Source organism: Furipterus horrens, unplaced genomic scaffold (assembly GCF_987537825.1).
Source record: "Furipterus horrens unplaced genomic scaffold, mFurHor1.1.pri manual_scaffold_7, whole genome shotgun sequence".
NCBI classification, from domain to species: Eukaryota; Metazoa; Chordata; class Mammalia; order Chiroptera; family Furipteridae; genus Furipterus; species Furipterus horrens.
The window spans coordinates 56,054,981-56,068,680 of record NW_028327177.1 but is presented as its reverse complement, the minus strand read 5'-3'; the positions used below and the strand labels follow the sequence as shown (position 1 = coordinate 56,068,680).

The following is a 13,700-nucleotide window of genomic DNA, read 5'->3' as shown; positions in this document are numbered from 1 at the left end:
TTGCTTCCCCCTACCCTGCCCACCCCTTCTCCCACAGTCAATCTCCACCCTGTTGCATATGTAGATTTTGTTTCACTAGTATGCATATATTCAAAGTAAAATATAAATGAAATAATTTGGTTTAATTCTTAGGGCTTCTTGATATTTATTGTTCAACTCTTTTGGATCATTTTTCAACACAGAATTGTCAATGCCCATATTTTGTTATAGCTTTTATTGAAATGATTAAATAAGTATATCAAAAATATTTGTATTTCATAAAAGGCTTAAATGTAAGCCGTGACAGCATAAAAGTCTTAGAGGAAAATATAGGTGTAAGGGCCAGAGACCATCATCTTCTCCACCCTGTGACCTGCCACTTGTGCCAGATCTTGCAAAAACAAGCAAAGACTGTGGTCACGCCTGGAGTTCTGTGTTCTCAGAAACCCCCTCTCTTAGTTTTGCAAGAATCAACCATTTTAGCCTCTGGTTAGGTTGTTATGCTTGCTTGCTTGAACTCTGATAATCCTGTTACCCAGGACTAAAGCTTTTAAAAACCCACGCTCTGTTTCTGCTCAGGGCTGCAGTCACTCCAGATTCAGCCCACGTGTTTGGACCTCCCCAGTAAAGGCTTTAAACTGGTTTACATATCTCCTCCCTTCTTCCTTGCATGAATCTAACGATAGTCAGTAAAATTTCAGATATCCCACGCAACAATATTTTTGCCGATATATCTTCTAGGGCAAGAAAAATAAAAGGAAGAATAAACAAATGGGACCACATCAAACTAAAAAGCTTCTGTTCAGTTAAAGAAAACATCATCAAAATGAAAAGGGACCCAACCGTATGGGAAAACATATTTGCCAATGATACCTCAGACAAGGGGTTGGTCTCCAAAATATATTATAAAGATCTTATATGACTCAACACCAGGAAGACAAACAATCCAATTAAAAAATGGGCTTAGGACCTGAACAGACACTTTACCAAGGAGGACATACAGAGGGCATATGAAAGAATGCTCAACATCACTAGTCATCAAGAGATGCAAATTAAAACCACAACGAAATACCTCACACTGGTCAGAATGGCCATCATTAACAAATCTATAAATAAGTGCTGGTGAGGATGTGGAGAAAAGGGAACTCTAGTCCACTGTTGGTGGGAATGCAGACTGGTGCAGCCACTGTGGAACAGTATAGAATTTCCTCGAAAAACTAAAAATGGAACTGCCTTTTGATACAGTGATTCTGTTACAGAGGGAAAGCGGGTGCTTTCATGTGGTGCCTTGGTGTAAAACCCAACAACTAGTGTTGAGGAAAACAGGTCTTTATTTACAATATTCCCACCTGGGAAGGACAGTGAGCACTTCAGCTCAGAGCCCTGTTTTCCCACGGGACACAGCACTTCCCTTGCTCCCCAAAAGGCTAGAAGCCAAAAACATGCCCAGAAGTTCCCCATCCCTTATCTGTCAGCTGTCTCCTTCTGGATCTGGGGTACGATGTCATCAGCCTCTGCATAACAGTCCAGGAAAACACGTGCCATGTTGCAATGGATCATGCATGGTTCTCTTTGCCCTGTCAAAGCCACATGGTATTCTCCCTTCTCAAAACCACATGGAATCCTGGCTGCTGTGGCTCAGTGGTTTGAGCGTCAGCCTGTGAACCAAGTGTCACTGGTTCGATTCCCAGTCAGGGCATATGAATGGGTTGCATGTCAGATCCCCAGTTGGGGGCGTGTCAGAGGCAACCACACAGTGATGTTTCTCTCCCTCTCTTTCTCCTTTCCCCTCTCTCTAACAATAAATAAATAAATAACAAATAAACATTAAAAAAAATGCATGGAGAACCTAGCTAAAATGTCTGCCTCCTATTTTTAAACCCCTGACTGCGTTCTCTGATGCAGTGGGTGTGGTAACCAGTTCTGACCATTCAAAGCACCTTGCACAGGCTCTGTGTGCTCTTCCTGTACCATTCTATGGCCCAAAACCCCTCCCATCTTCTTGGGGCCTTGGAAGTATCAAAGCCGTTTGTGTAACAAGGACACTAGCCACTAAGCCACAGGCATGTGAAAGCATGCCCCAACCCACAGGCTCTGGGGATTTTTGGAGACCCCTATTCTGTAACAATTCCACTGCTAGGATACACCCGAAGAACCCTGAAACACCAATTCAGAAGAACCTATGCACCCCTATGTTCATAGCAGTGCTATTTACAATTGCCAAATGCTGGAAAAAGCCTAAGTGCCCATCAGTAAATGAGTGGACCAAAAAATTGTGATACATTTACAGAATGGAATACTATGCAGCAGAAATAAAGAAGGAACTTCTACCTTTTGCAACAACATGGAAGGAACTGGAGAGTATTATGCTTAGTGAAATAAGCTAGGCAGTGAAAGAAAAATACCATACAATCTTACCTAACACAGTACAAGAACCTAATGAACAAAACAAACAAGCAAAATAGAACCAGAGGCATATAAACAAAGAAGAGACTGACAGTGACCAGAGGGGTGGGGGAGGGGAAGAAGAAGGGAAAGAATGGGGAGGGTCTAGTCAATGAACTAGTATAAATGGCCCATGGACATAGACAACAGGGTGGGGATTGACTGTGGGAGGGGAGGCAGGGCAGTGGAAAGCAATGGTACAAAAATTGGGACAATTGTAATATAACAACAATAAAAAAATAAAAAACATATTCTCATTTCAACATTCAGCCAATATAAAACATTTGTTTCCCTTTAAAATTTCTTAAGATTTTATGAACTTATTGGTGTGAGATTAGTTAATAAAGTTACATAGGGCCCTGGCTGGTGTGGCTCAGTGGGTTGGAGCATTGTCCCATAACTGAAAGGTTGTGGGTTTGATTCCTGGTCAGGGCATATACCAAAGTTGCGGGTTTGATCCTCTCACCAAGCATGTAAGTAAGATTCCTGGTTTGAGATTGTGCCGGAGGCAACCAATCGATGTTTCTTTTTCTCATTGATGTTTCTCTCTATCCCTTACTCTCTCTAAAAAACAATTAAAAAAAAAATGTCCTCAGATGAGGATAAAGATTAAAATATCAAAGTTACATGTTACAAATGCACAATTCTATAACACATCATCTGTATATTGTATTATGTGTTTACCATCTAAAGCCAAGTCTCTGTTCATCACCATTTATTCTCCCTTTATCTTCTTCTCCCTCCCCCAACCCCCTTTCCTTCTGGTACTCACTATACTGTTTGTGTCTATGAAGTTATAGTTTGTTTAACCCCTTCACCTTTTTCACTGAGCCCCCAAACTCCCGTCCCCTCTGACAGCTGTCAGTCTATTCTCTGTATGATGAGTCTTTTTATTTTGTTCATTAGGTTTCCCATGTAAGTGAAATCCTGTGGTATTTGTCTTTTCTCTGGCTTATTTCACTTTAAATACTCTTCAGGTCCACCCACGAGGTGGCAAAACGTTGACTTCCTTCTTTTTTACATTATTAATCAGATGTTATACACATATATAAAACTGTAAACAAAGTCTGAAAACCCGCGTGTCTTCTCTTTTGCAGCACTTCTTAAGGCAACGCTCTCAAGGCTCACTCAGCCCCAATGCACATGGTTTTTAAAGGTATTTTCTCTTTGTCTTTTGTTCTACACTATGGTTAGTGACTCAACTGTATCTCCTAATAAACTCTTCCTTTAACGTTTTGTTGCGAATAAATTACAGAACCTTGGAAAGCTACCCAAACTGCGGCAAAGCTCCGCACCCGCTTGTCCCAGGTAGCTGAAGCGCCCGCTGCAGAGGGCGGAATTCCTGGTTACGCGAGAAGTGAAGCTGCGCGGCGGGTGGATAGACGAGTTCCCGAAAGTGACGCACTACGTCGTCGTGCGTGAGGACGGCTGCGTCGGGGTGCAGGAGAACATGGCGGTCTCCACAGGTCGGTTCCTGGGCCGGGCTGTATGATTTCCTACTTCGACCAGGCTCTCCCCGTCCGTCTGCTGCTGGCAGCTGGGTGCTGACCATGTGGGTGAAACCACAGTGCGCCTTCTCGGACGCCGGGCTCCTTGAGGAGCGAAGCCCGGGACCGGGGAGGGTCCGGACGAGACCGGCGCCAAGGTCCCGAGGCGGCCGTCGGTGGCGCACTCGCGAGCCTGGGGCGGGGTGACGCCGGCGCGGGCGCCCACTCAGGGTTCGGCGGGTGCCTGTCGGAATGTTAGGAGGAAAGCGGTGTGGGAGGGAGAGAAGGCCCAAGGAGGCAGGTGTCAACCTCAGGCAGGCGAGGCGGTGTCCGGTTACGTAGCATCCTGGATTGAGTGGAGGTCCAATTCCCCTGGATTCTCCTTGACAAGGGTAGGAGAGGAGAGGACTAATGAGAAGAGAACTGTTTCTCTTTGTAATAACGGAAAGATAACATTCTTACCTGATGGAATACGTGTTATTTTTTTTTTCATTAAGTGAAAAACTGCAGTGCTAACATAATAAAAGCTTAGAAGAATAATGAAAGAATTGAAAAAAAGCGGTTTCTCAGATAAGCTGCTCAACTCCTGTGTACAATGTTTAGTTTCCTAATAGCACAGATTTTGAAATTTAGTTTTAACAATGCGATTTTAGGAATCTGACCATTTAAAAATGTTAAAAATTTAAAGTTTTACTAAAAAATGTTAAGACGTATGATCTTTTGAAACCAGATTATAGGACAGTGTGATTTAATATTTCATGCCATCATTGCATAATAAAATGAATTTTCAAATTATGTGCTAAAACGGAAGGCTTCAGTGTATGGTGATTGGTACTTTTAAGGTAATACTTCATGATACAGTCTACATATATTTTAATGGAAAATTGTCTTAGATCTCATCTTTACTGTTTACAGGGCTCATAGATGATAAGATCTTCAACGATGTTAGCATTGGGGAAATATTTCAGTATACTTCGGATCAGAGCTAACTAATAAAGCAATGATTATTTAAAAAGTGACATTTTAGTGTTAACTTCAGTTACTGTAGTTGATATTTGAAATCGAGTGTGGTTATGAATGGAGCCGTATCTTTTTAACAATAGTACTTAGAACCTATAGGTTCTTGAAAATTTAGTAATAAAACGGTACTTTAATTTGATAAGTTTTCATTTTATGATTGCATTGTTTATTTAAACATGACTTTTATCTAACATTATACATATGAGAGCATGTGAAAATATTTTGAAAAGACCAAAGATTGGATTATATTAATGGCAGATACTTTTCGGTAACCATGTTTAGTCATTTTTGGAAGTCAAATATAAGTTCTAAAGAAGTTGCTGATAGATTATCAGCATATTTTACATAGGAAGCCTGCATTTTCTAGTTTATCTTTAGTCTTGTAATTATTACAGTTGCATTCTGTTTTTAGATTTATGAAATTTGAAACTTAAAATAATTAAAAAGGTATTTTTGGCAGTTATCGGAGCTTTCTTAAACAACTGAAATTTGTTTTGATACTCTTGCTAAAAATTTGCCGTTGTGAATTTAATATTATTACATTTACCCATCTTCTGTGCTTTATATCATTGACAGTATAATTGAATTGGTAGGGAGATGAGTACAGAAAAATCTTTGGACTATGGCTTTTTCTATTTTTAATTTAAATTTTTATTTTTTAAAAAAGATTCTATTTAATTTTAGAGAGAAGGGGAAGGGAGGGAGAAAGAGAGGGAGAGAAATAATAATGAGTGGTTGCCTCTTGCGTGCCCCTGATTGGGGACCTGGCCTGTAACACAGACATGTGCCCTGACTGGGATCGAACCTCTGACCCTCTGGTTTGTAGGCCGGCGTTTAATCCACTGAGCCACACCAGTCAGGGTGAACTATTGTTTTGGAACTTTTTAAATTATACTTTTTAGTAGCTGTATTTTATATTGTTTGCTTCTTGGTAGCAAGGGAGGTAAACAGACCTGTATATTTGTGAAATAAACGTGATATAGCTTGAGATTTAAAGTTAGCTGAGTTAGATGGATATAATACATGTTTTTTATTTAAGTCAAAATAGTCTTGATAAAAATACAATAGTTGTTTGATAATAGGCCAAAAAGAAACAAAATGACAATATTTTTTTATCTTTATTAAAGCATTGTATTTTAATGTGCATTATCTAAATCATATATTTTATTTTTAGCAGAAGAAACATTCTGGGGAAAAAATTCTAGTTAGACTGATGCCTTTAAGCTGAAATATACTTTGGTCCTCTTATTTTGCAGATGAGAAAACTGAAGCTTAAAGAAATAAAATGTTTTACTTAGTTGGTTATTAATTAAATATTACAATGCAGGTTTTGTTTTACCCTCAGTCTAGTGCTCTTCCTGTTATGAGGAACTATATATTGGAATATTTCTCAAATCATGACTCTACTTTCCTTTAGACTAGAGAGTGGCTTTCACACTTCCCTTCCTAGAACATTCTGCAGAACATAACACTATTCTAGCCTGGCTGCTGTGGCTCAGTGGATTGAGTGTCGGCCTGTGAACCAAGTGTCACTGGTTCGATTCTCAGTCAGGGCACATAACTAGGTTGCATGTCAGGTCCCCAGTTGGGAGTGCGAGAGGCAACCACACAGTGATGTTTCTCTCCCTCTCTTTCTCCTTTCCCCTCTCTCTAAAAATAAATAAACAAACAAAAAAGAAACTCTATTCTAGGGAATAGAAATTAGTGCATATAGTACCTGTGATTCAAAAATTTCATTATATCTCAGCACTAATAAAATATTAGTGTTAGATAAAAATAAGTGCAGTATCTTAAAAAAAACAAAAACTATCCTACAGTGGTTTTAGATTTACAGGAAAGTTGTGAATTCCCTTATACTGCATACTCAGTAGCCAGTTATCTTACATTAGTGTGGGGCATTTGTCACAATTAATGAACCAATAATGACACATTATTAACTGAAGTCTACACAATATTCAGATTTTCTTAGTTTTTACCTAATGTCCATTTTCTGTCCCAGGATCCCATCCAGGATACATTGAAGCATGAAATGTTTTAAAATTTCTTACTAGGTTATACCATTGTTAACAAGGGAGCCCTGAATGTAGATGATTTAAAATGTCTAAGTAATGAAAGGCTCAGAAAATATGGAATATTTTTTCTTTGGTAGTAGGTCTGTGTAATCATATGGGTGGAAAACAAAACCAAAATAAAACCTAATTAACCTCTTCAGAAGTAGGCACCATTGTGTATACTGGAACAAGAACTGTGTTTTAATTCCCCTGTTCCTCCTGATAGATTACTGTGCCATTATAGGCATGCCACTCAATCTCTTAAGCCTTGCTTTCCCCAGCCCTTTTATGCAAAGGTTGGACAACATGATTTTGTTTTTCCCACCTTCAAGGTGAAGACACTTGGGTATGGGCAGAACTTGGGAGTAGTAATGGAAGAGATTTGCAAATGTAAATCATAATATCGTCGTCGTTGTCAGCAGCCGTCAGTCTCGAGAGACGATGGTGTAGCTTCTTAAGAGTCTATCTGCACCGCCGAGAATGGTTGTGCAGTCCGACTCGGGAGTGACACGGTATCTGTCTCCTCCCGTGTTGAATCGACATCTTGCGATGACGCTGGAGTGTCCTTTCCAGTGAAGCTGAAGCTACAGAGCCTGGGCAGGGTGGTATGGAGGGTCTGCTGTTGCCCATGCAGCAGACCCCCCCTCTCTTCGCAGCTGAAGGACCCAAGGGAAAGACGGAGTCAATACAGCTTGGCTTCAGGTGCGCCGCAGGAGTTGCCGGTGTTGACTACAACGTCAAACCGCCTTAGGGACTCCGGCTCCGGATTTTCTGTCGGGGTTTACTCCCTTAGCCTTTCCTCAGAAGAGGTATGCCGCAAGGCAGCAGAGGTTTTTTGGAGTCAGAGTTTTCCTTCTCTGATGTGCCCTGACTGGAAGATCGAACCAGTGACACTTAGCTCGCAGGCCGACGCTCAATCCACTGAGCCATACCAGCCAGGGAAAAAATCATAATATAGAACCTGGGAATTAAATAATAGAAGAGCTGAACTGTAGCAGGCCAGAGTATTTCTCTCTTGAAACTTTAATAACTGGCCTAGTGGATTTTTCTAGATTAGCGAGGAACCTGGATGCTCTTGATAAACGTTTGCTGTTGATAATATTAAATAATACAAACTTACTATACAGGAAGTCCTCCCTTGGCGCAATAGTATGGGGTGGTAAAAATGACCATTGAAACTGAAACTTCAAATCAGTCTTACTGAGAAAAATTGTCATTCTGTGACATTTGGAAATGTTTGCTAAATGGTTAAAAACTCGTGGTTTGTAGTGTATAGGAAATCGAATAAAGTAGTAAACATATTTGTTTAGTATACTGTAATTTAAACATCAGAGACATTTAGAATTAGTGATTTATTTCTTTATAAACTTCTCATGTACAGTTTGAACAATGCTTGCCTTTTCTGATTGTATAGCTTGTGATGCGGCACAAGCATATCTTCTATGCTTGGTGAATTCTCATAGTCCTGAGTTAAGGTCAGCTTCCAATATTATCCTTTGTGCTTTCAAGGTTAGGAAATCTCTCTAAAAGTTTATTCTCAAGTTTTTCACTTCCTCTGAACATTGTCATCCTTTCTTCACAGTTACTTTCCACATTTACATAAATAAACTCATCCTCACAAAGTTCCTGTGGCTGCTTCTCTAGTCTCCAACATTTGTTCATGTGGTGGGGCATTTCTTCTATAACTATTTACATTTGATTTATATTTCACTTCTAGCATTGTCAGTTTTCGTTTCTTTCCTGCACATTCATCTTTGTAGGCTAGTTTTCTTTTTTGACTTTTTGTAGAATGTCACATGGGTTTACTTACCACTGGTAGACAAGGAGGCAACACTACTATGTGCTTTGCTAAGTGAACTGAGTGACAAACATGCAGTGACTCATCATCAAACAGAATTTGAAAGATATGAAGTGATTGATCACTGATGGTAGCTCAACTCCTTTACATAGTGACATGTGGACTGAAGAACTAGCAACAAAGTTTGTACTTTATGCCGTCACTCATAGTTAATATACCGTGGTACTGATGTTTGAACTGTGTTATTGGAAAACTGGTATAATTTAAACCATGGTAACCAGAAACCATGCACATGGAAATCATGGAAAGCAAAGATTGCCCATATGTGGAAATATTCACATAGCAATTATTTGGGGTGTTGTTTGACACAAAAGTTCAAAGAAGCAGCTATGAGGCAGGTAGATTGGAATAAATAGAATAAAATTTTATGTTCAAAGTTTGTTTTAAAAGTAGTTGACTTTTTAAAGAGCAAATGTATTTCTAAGTAAGTTAGATTTATATAAGATGGGATTTTAGGACTGGATTTGGAAATGATTTATTCTTGTTTACAAAGTCTTAGCGGATTTGTGTAAGAGCAGATGTTATTTACAGTTTAAGTTGGAACTCAAAGAAGTTTCAAACCACAGGGGAGTAACCCTATGGCCTTATATTAGTCTTTACATATATTGAAGTAGTAGTTCTAATGGAAAGTACATTATGGATCATCTAGATTATAGGCCAAGTTTATTTTATATATGGGCAGTGTAAATACAGATATGAAGTGACTTTCACAAGATTTACTTAGATGTTGAATCCAGAGGTAGTTTATTTTTTTAATCTCAAAATTTATTTTTTATTGCATTTTTCCATTGCCATTTATCCCCCTGTTGTCCATGTCCATGAGTCATTTTTCTTTTTTGCTTAATCCCCTCACTCCTGGCCCCCTCTCATAGCTGTCATCCAGCTCTCTCTGAGTTTAACTCTGTTTTGCATGTTGGTTCAGTTTGTTCATTAGATGCCACATATGAGTGAAATCATATGGTATTTGTCTTTCCCTGACTGGCTGATTTCACTTAGCATAATGTTCTCCAGGTCCTTCCATGCTGTTGCTAAGGGTAACATTTTCTACTTTTTTGCAGCTGGGTACTATTCCATTATGTACATGTCCCATAGTTGTTTTGTGAACTCATCTTAACTGATGGACACTTGAGCTGCTTCCATATCTTGGGTATTGTATATACCACAGCAGTGAATATAGGGGTGTGCTTATGTTCTTTCGAATTAGTGATTTGGGTTTCTTCGCATATATTCTTGGAAGTGGGATCACTGGGTCAAAATGCAATTCCATTTTTAATTTTTGGAGGTATCTCCATACTGCTTTCCACAGTGGCTCTACCCATCTGCATTTCCATCAACAGTGCAAAAGGGTTCCCCTTTTTCCATATCCTTGTCAGCAGGTGTTGTTTGTTGACTTATTGATGGTAGCTATTCTGACAGGTGATATCTCGTAGTGGGTTTAATTTGCATTTCTCTGATGATTAGTGATGTTGAGCATCTTTTCACATGTCTTTTGGCCATGTGTATGTCATCTTTGGAGAAGTGTCTATTCTGGTCTTTTGCCCATTTTTAATTTTTTTTTTTTTTTTTTGTGATGAGTTTTATAAGTTCTTTGTAAATTTTGGGTGTTAACCCCCTATCAGATGTATCAGCAAATATGTTCTCCCAATCTGTGGGTAGTCCTTTTACTTTTTTGATGGAGAGCAAAATTTTTTTAGTTTGATGTGGTCCCATTTGTTTATTTTTTGTTCTGTTTTCATTGCCTGAGGAGATATATCAGATAAAAATATTGCTACCAGCAATTTCTGAGTTTTTATACTGCCCATGTATTCCTCTAGGATTTTTATGGTTTGGGATTTAACATTTAAGTCTTAATCCATTTTGAATTTATTCTTATGTGTGGAGTAAGAAAGTGGTCTAGTTTCAGTTTTCTGCACGTATCTGTCCATTTTTCCCAACACCATTTATTGAATAAACTACCTTTAGCCCATTGTATGTGCTTGCTTCCTCTGTCAAATACTAACTGACTGTAAAGGTGTGGGTTTATTTCTGGGTTCTCTGTTCTGTTCCATTTATCTATGTGTCTTTTTATGCCAGTACCATGCTGTTTTGATTACTACAGCCTTATAGTGTAGTTTGATATTAAGTAGAGTGATTCCTCCAACTTTGTTATTCTTTCTCAGGATTGTTGTAGCTATCGGTGTCTTTTGTGGCTCCATATACATTTTTAATTAAGTCATTGGAATCTTGATAGGTATTGTGTTCAATCTATAGACTGGTTTGGGTAGCATGGACATTTTGATGGTTAATTCTTCCTATCCAGGAACACGGTATGTGCTTCCACTTATTTGTATCTTCAGTTTCTTTGTTCATTGTCTTACAGTTTTCCAAGTACAGGTCTTTTACATACTTGGTTAGATTTATTCCTAGAAATTCTATCCTTTTTAAAAAATTATGTTTTATTGATTATGCTATTACAGTTGTCCTGATTTTTCCCTTTTTGCCCCTCCATCGAGCACCCCCCAGCTCCCTCAGACAATCCCCCCACCATTGTTTATGGGTATTCTATTTTTTTTTTTTTATTTTATATTTTTACATCTTTTATTTATTTATTTTTTTTTTTAAAGTATATTTTATTGATTATGTTGTTAGGTATTCTATTTTTTTTTTTTTTTGAAGCAATTGTTTATGGGATTGTTTTCTTAATTTCCCTTTCTGATAGTTCATTATTGGCATATTAAAATGCAATTGGTTTTTGGGTTTTAATTTTGTATTCTGCTACTTTGCTGAATTCATTTATCAGTTCTAGTAGTTTCTTGGTGGAATCTTTAGGATTCTCTATATACAGCATCGTGCCATCTAAATAATGACAATTTTACTTGTTCCGTTTCAATTTGGATGCCTTTTATTTCTTCTTCTTGTCTGATTGCTGTGGCTAGGACTTCCAGTACTGTGTTTAATTAGAGAGGTGAAAGTGACATCCTTGTCTTGTCCTGATCTTAAGGGGAACACGTGTAGTTTTTGCCCATTGAGTATGATGCTGGCAGTGGTTTTGTCATATATGACCTTTATTATGTTTAGGTATGTTCCCTCTTTTCCCACTTTGCTGAGAGTTTTTATCATAAATGGGTGCTGTATTTTACCACATGTTTTTGCAGCATCTATTGATAGGATCATGTCGTTTTTATCCTTCATTTTGTTATGTGGTGTATCGTATTTATTGATTTACAGATGTACCAACCTTGCATTCCGAGAATAAATCCCACTTGGTCATGATGTATTGCTGCATTCATTTTAAAAATATTTTGTTGAGGATTTCAGCATCTTATGTTCATCAGAGATACAGTATTTCCTCACTTATCGCGGGTATTACATTCTAGACCCCCCAGCGAAGTAGGAACCTTAACATTTATTCTACACTCTTAAACCTGTGTAACTTTTAACAACATACTTATACAGTACCGCAAAATCCAGCGATATAGTGAAAAATCCGCGATAAATAATTAAATATAATATTTAAAAAAATCCCTCGATACAGTGAGGCTGCAATAAGTGAACCACAATATAGAGAGGGAGTACTGTATAGGCTTATAATTTTCTTTCTTTGTAGTTTCTTTATCTGGTTTGGGAATTAGGATAATACTGGCCTCATAAAATGAGCTTAGGATAATTTTTTGAAATAGTTTGAGAAGGAGAGGTGTTAGTTCTTTTGGGAAGGTTTAGAAAAATTCACATGTGAAGCCTTCCAGTCCAGGGCTTTTGTTTTGGGGAGTTTTTTGATTACTGCTTCAATTTGACTAGGTGTAATCTGTCTATTCAGGTTCTCTGATTCTCCCTGATTTAATTTGTAAGATTGTATGTTTCTAAGAATTTATTAATTTCATCCAGGTTGTCCAGTTTGTTGGCATATAGTTGTTCATAACATTTTCTTACAATCCTTTGTATTTCCATGTGTCAGTTGTTATTTCTCCTATTTTGTTTCTGATTTTGTATATTAGGGTCTTTTTTTTTTTTTTTTTCCTTGATGAGTCTGGTTAAAGGTTTGTCAATCTTGTTCATCTTTTCAAAGAACCAGCTCTTGAATTCATTGATCTTTTGTATCATTTTTTTGTTTATTTCTGCTCTGATCTTTATTCCTTCCTTCTGTTCACTTGGGCTTTGTTTGTTGTTCTTTTTCAAATTCCTTTAAGTGTAAAGTTAGATTGCTTATTTGAGCTTTTTCTTATTTCTTAGGATAGGCTGGTAATGCCATAAATTTCCATCTCAGGTTTGCTCCTCCTGTGTTCCTCTTATTTTGGTGGTTGTGTTCTCATTTTCATTTCTTTCAAGGTATCATTTGATTCTTATTTGATCTTGTTCACCCATTTATTGTTAATAACATGTTATTTAGCTTACATGTCTTTGTGATTCAGATTTCTTCTTGTGATTTCTAGTTCCATAGCATTGTGGTTAGAGAAGATGCAAGATATGATTTCAGACTTTTTAAATATATTGAGACTTGTTTTGTGTCCTAACATGTGGTCTATCCTAGAAAACATTCCATGTGCACTTGTAAAGTATGTTATTCTACCGCTTTGGGATGAAATACTCTGATGATATCAATTAAATCCATTTTCTTCTAGTGTGTTGTTTAAGGCCACTCTCTGCTTTTTGGTTTTGGGTCCATTGAAGTAAGTGGAGTGTTAACATCCCCGACTATTACTATATTTCTGTCGGTCTCCCCTTTTATGTCCATCAGGATTTTCTTTATGTTGGATGCATAAATGTTTACTATGGTTTTATTCTCTTGTTGGATTGTTCCCAATATCATTATGTAGTGTTCTTCTCTGTCTCTTAACTATAGCATTCGTTTTAAAGTCTATTTTGTCAGATATACGTACTGCC

The 13,700-nt window shown here is 37.9% G+C and overlaps 1 protein-coding gene across 2 annotated transcripts in view; it reads left to right on the top strand.

Annotated features, from left to right (window-relative positions):
• The first annotated feature begins 3,830 nt into the window (after window positions 1–3,830).
• Window positions 3,831–13,700, top strand: part of UBE2V2 (ubiquitin conjugating enzyme E2 V2) — a 229,210-nt gene continuing 219,340 nt past the window's right edge. For both annotated transcript variants that reach the window (XM_090283713.1, XM_090283714.1), the window contains exon 1: window positions 3,831–3,890. In XM_090283713.1, the coding sequence (XP_090139839.1) occupies window positions 3,875–3,890 (16 nt within the window). In that variant the 5' untranslated portion in view covers window positions 3,831–3,874. The remainder of the gene's footprint in view (window positions 3,891–13,700) is intronic.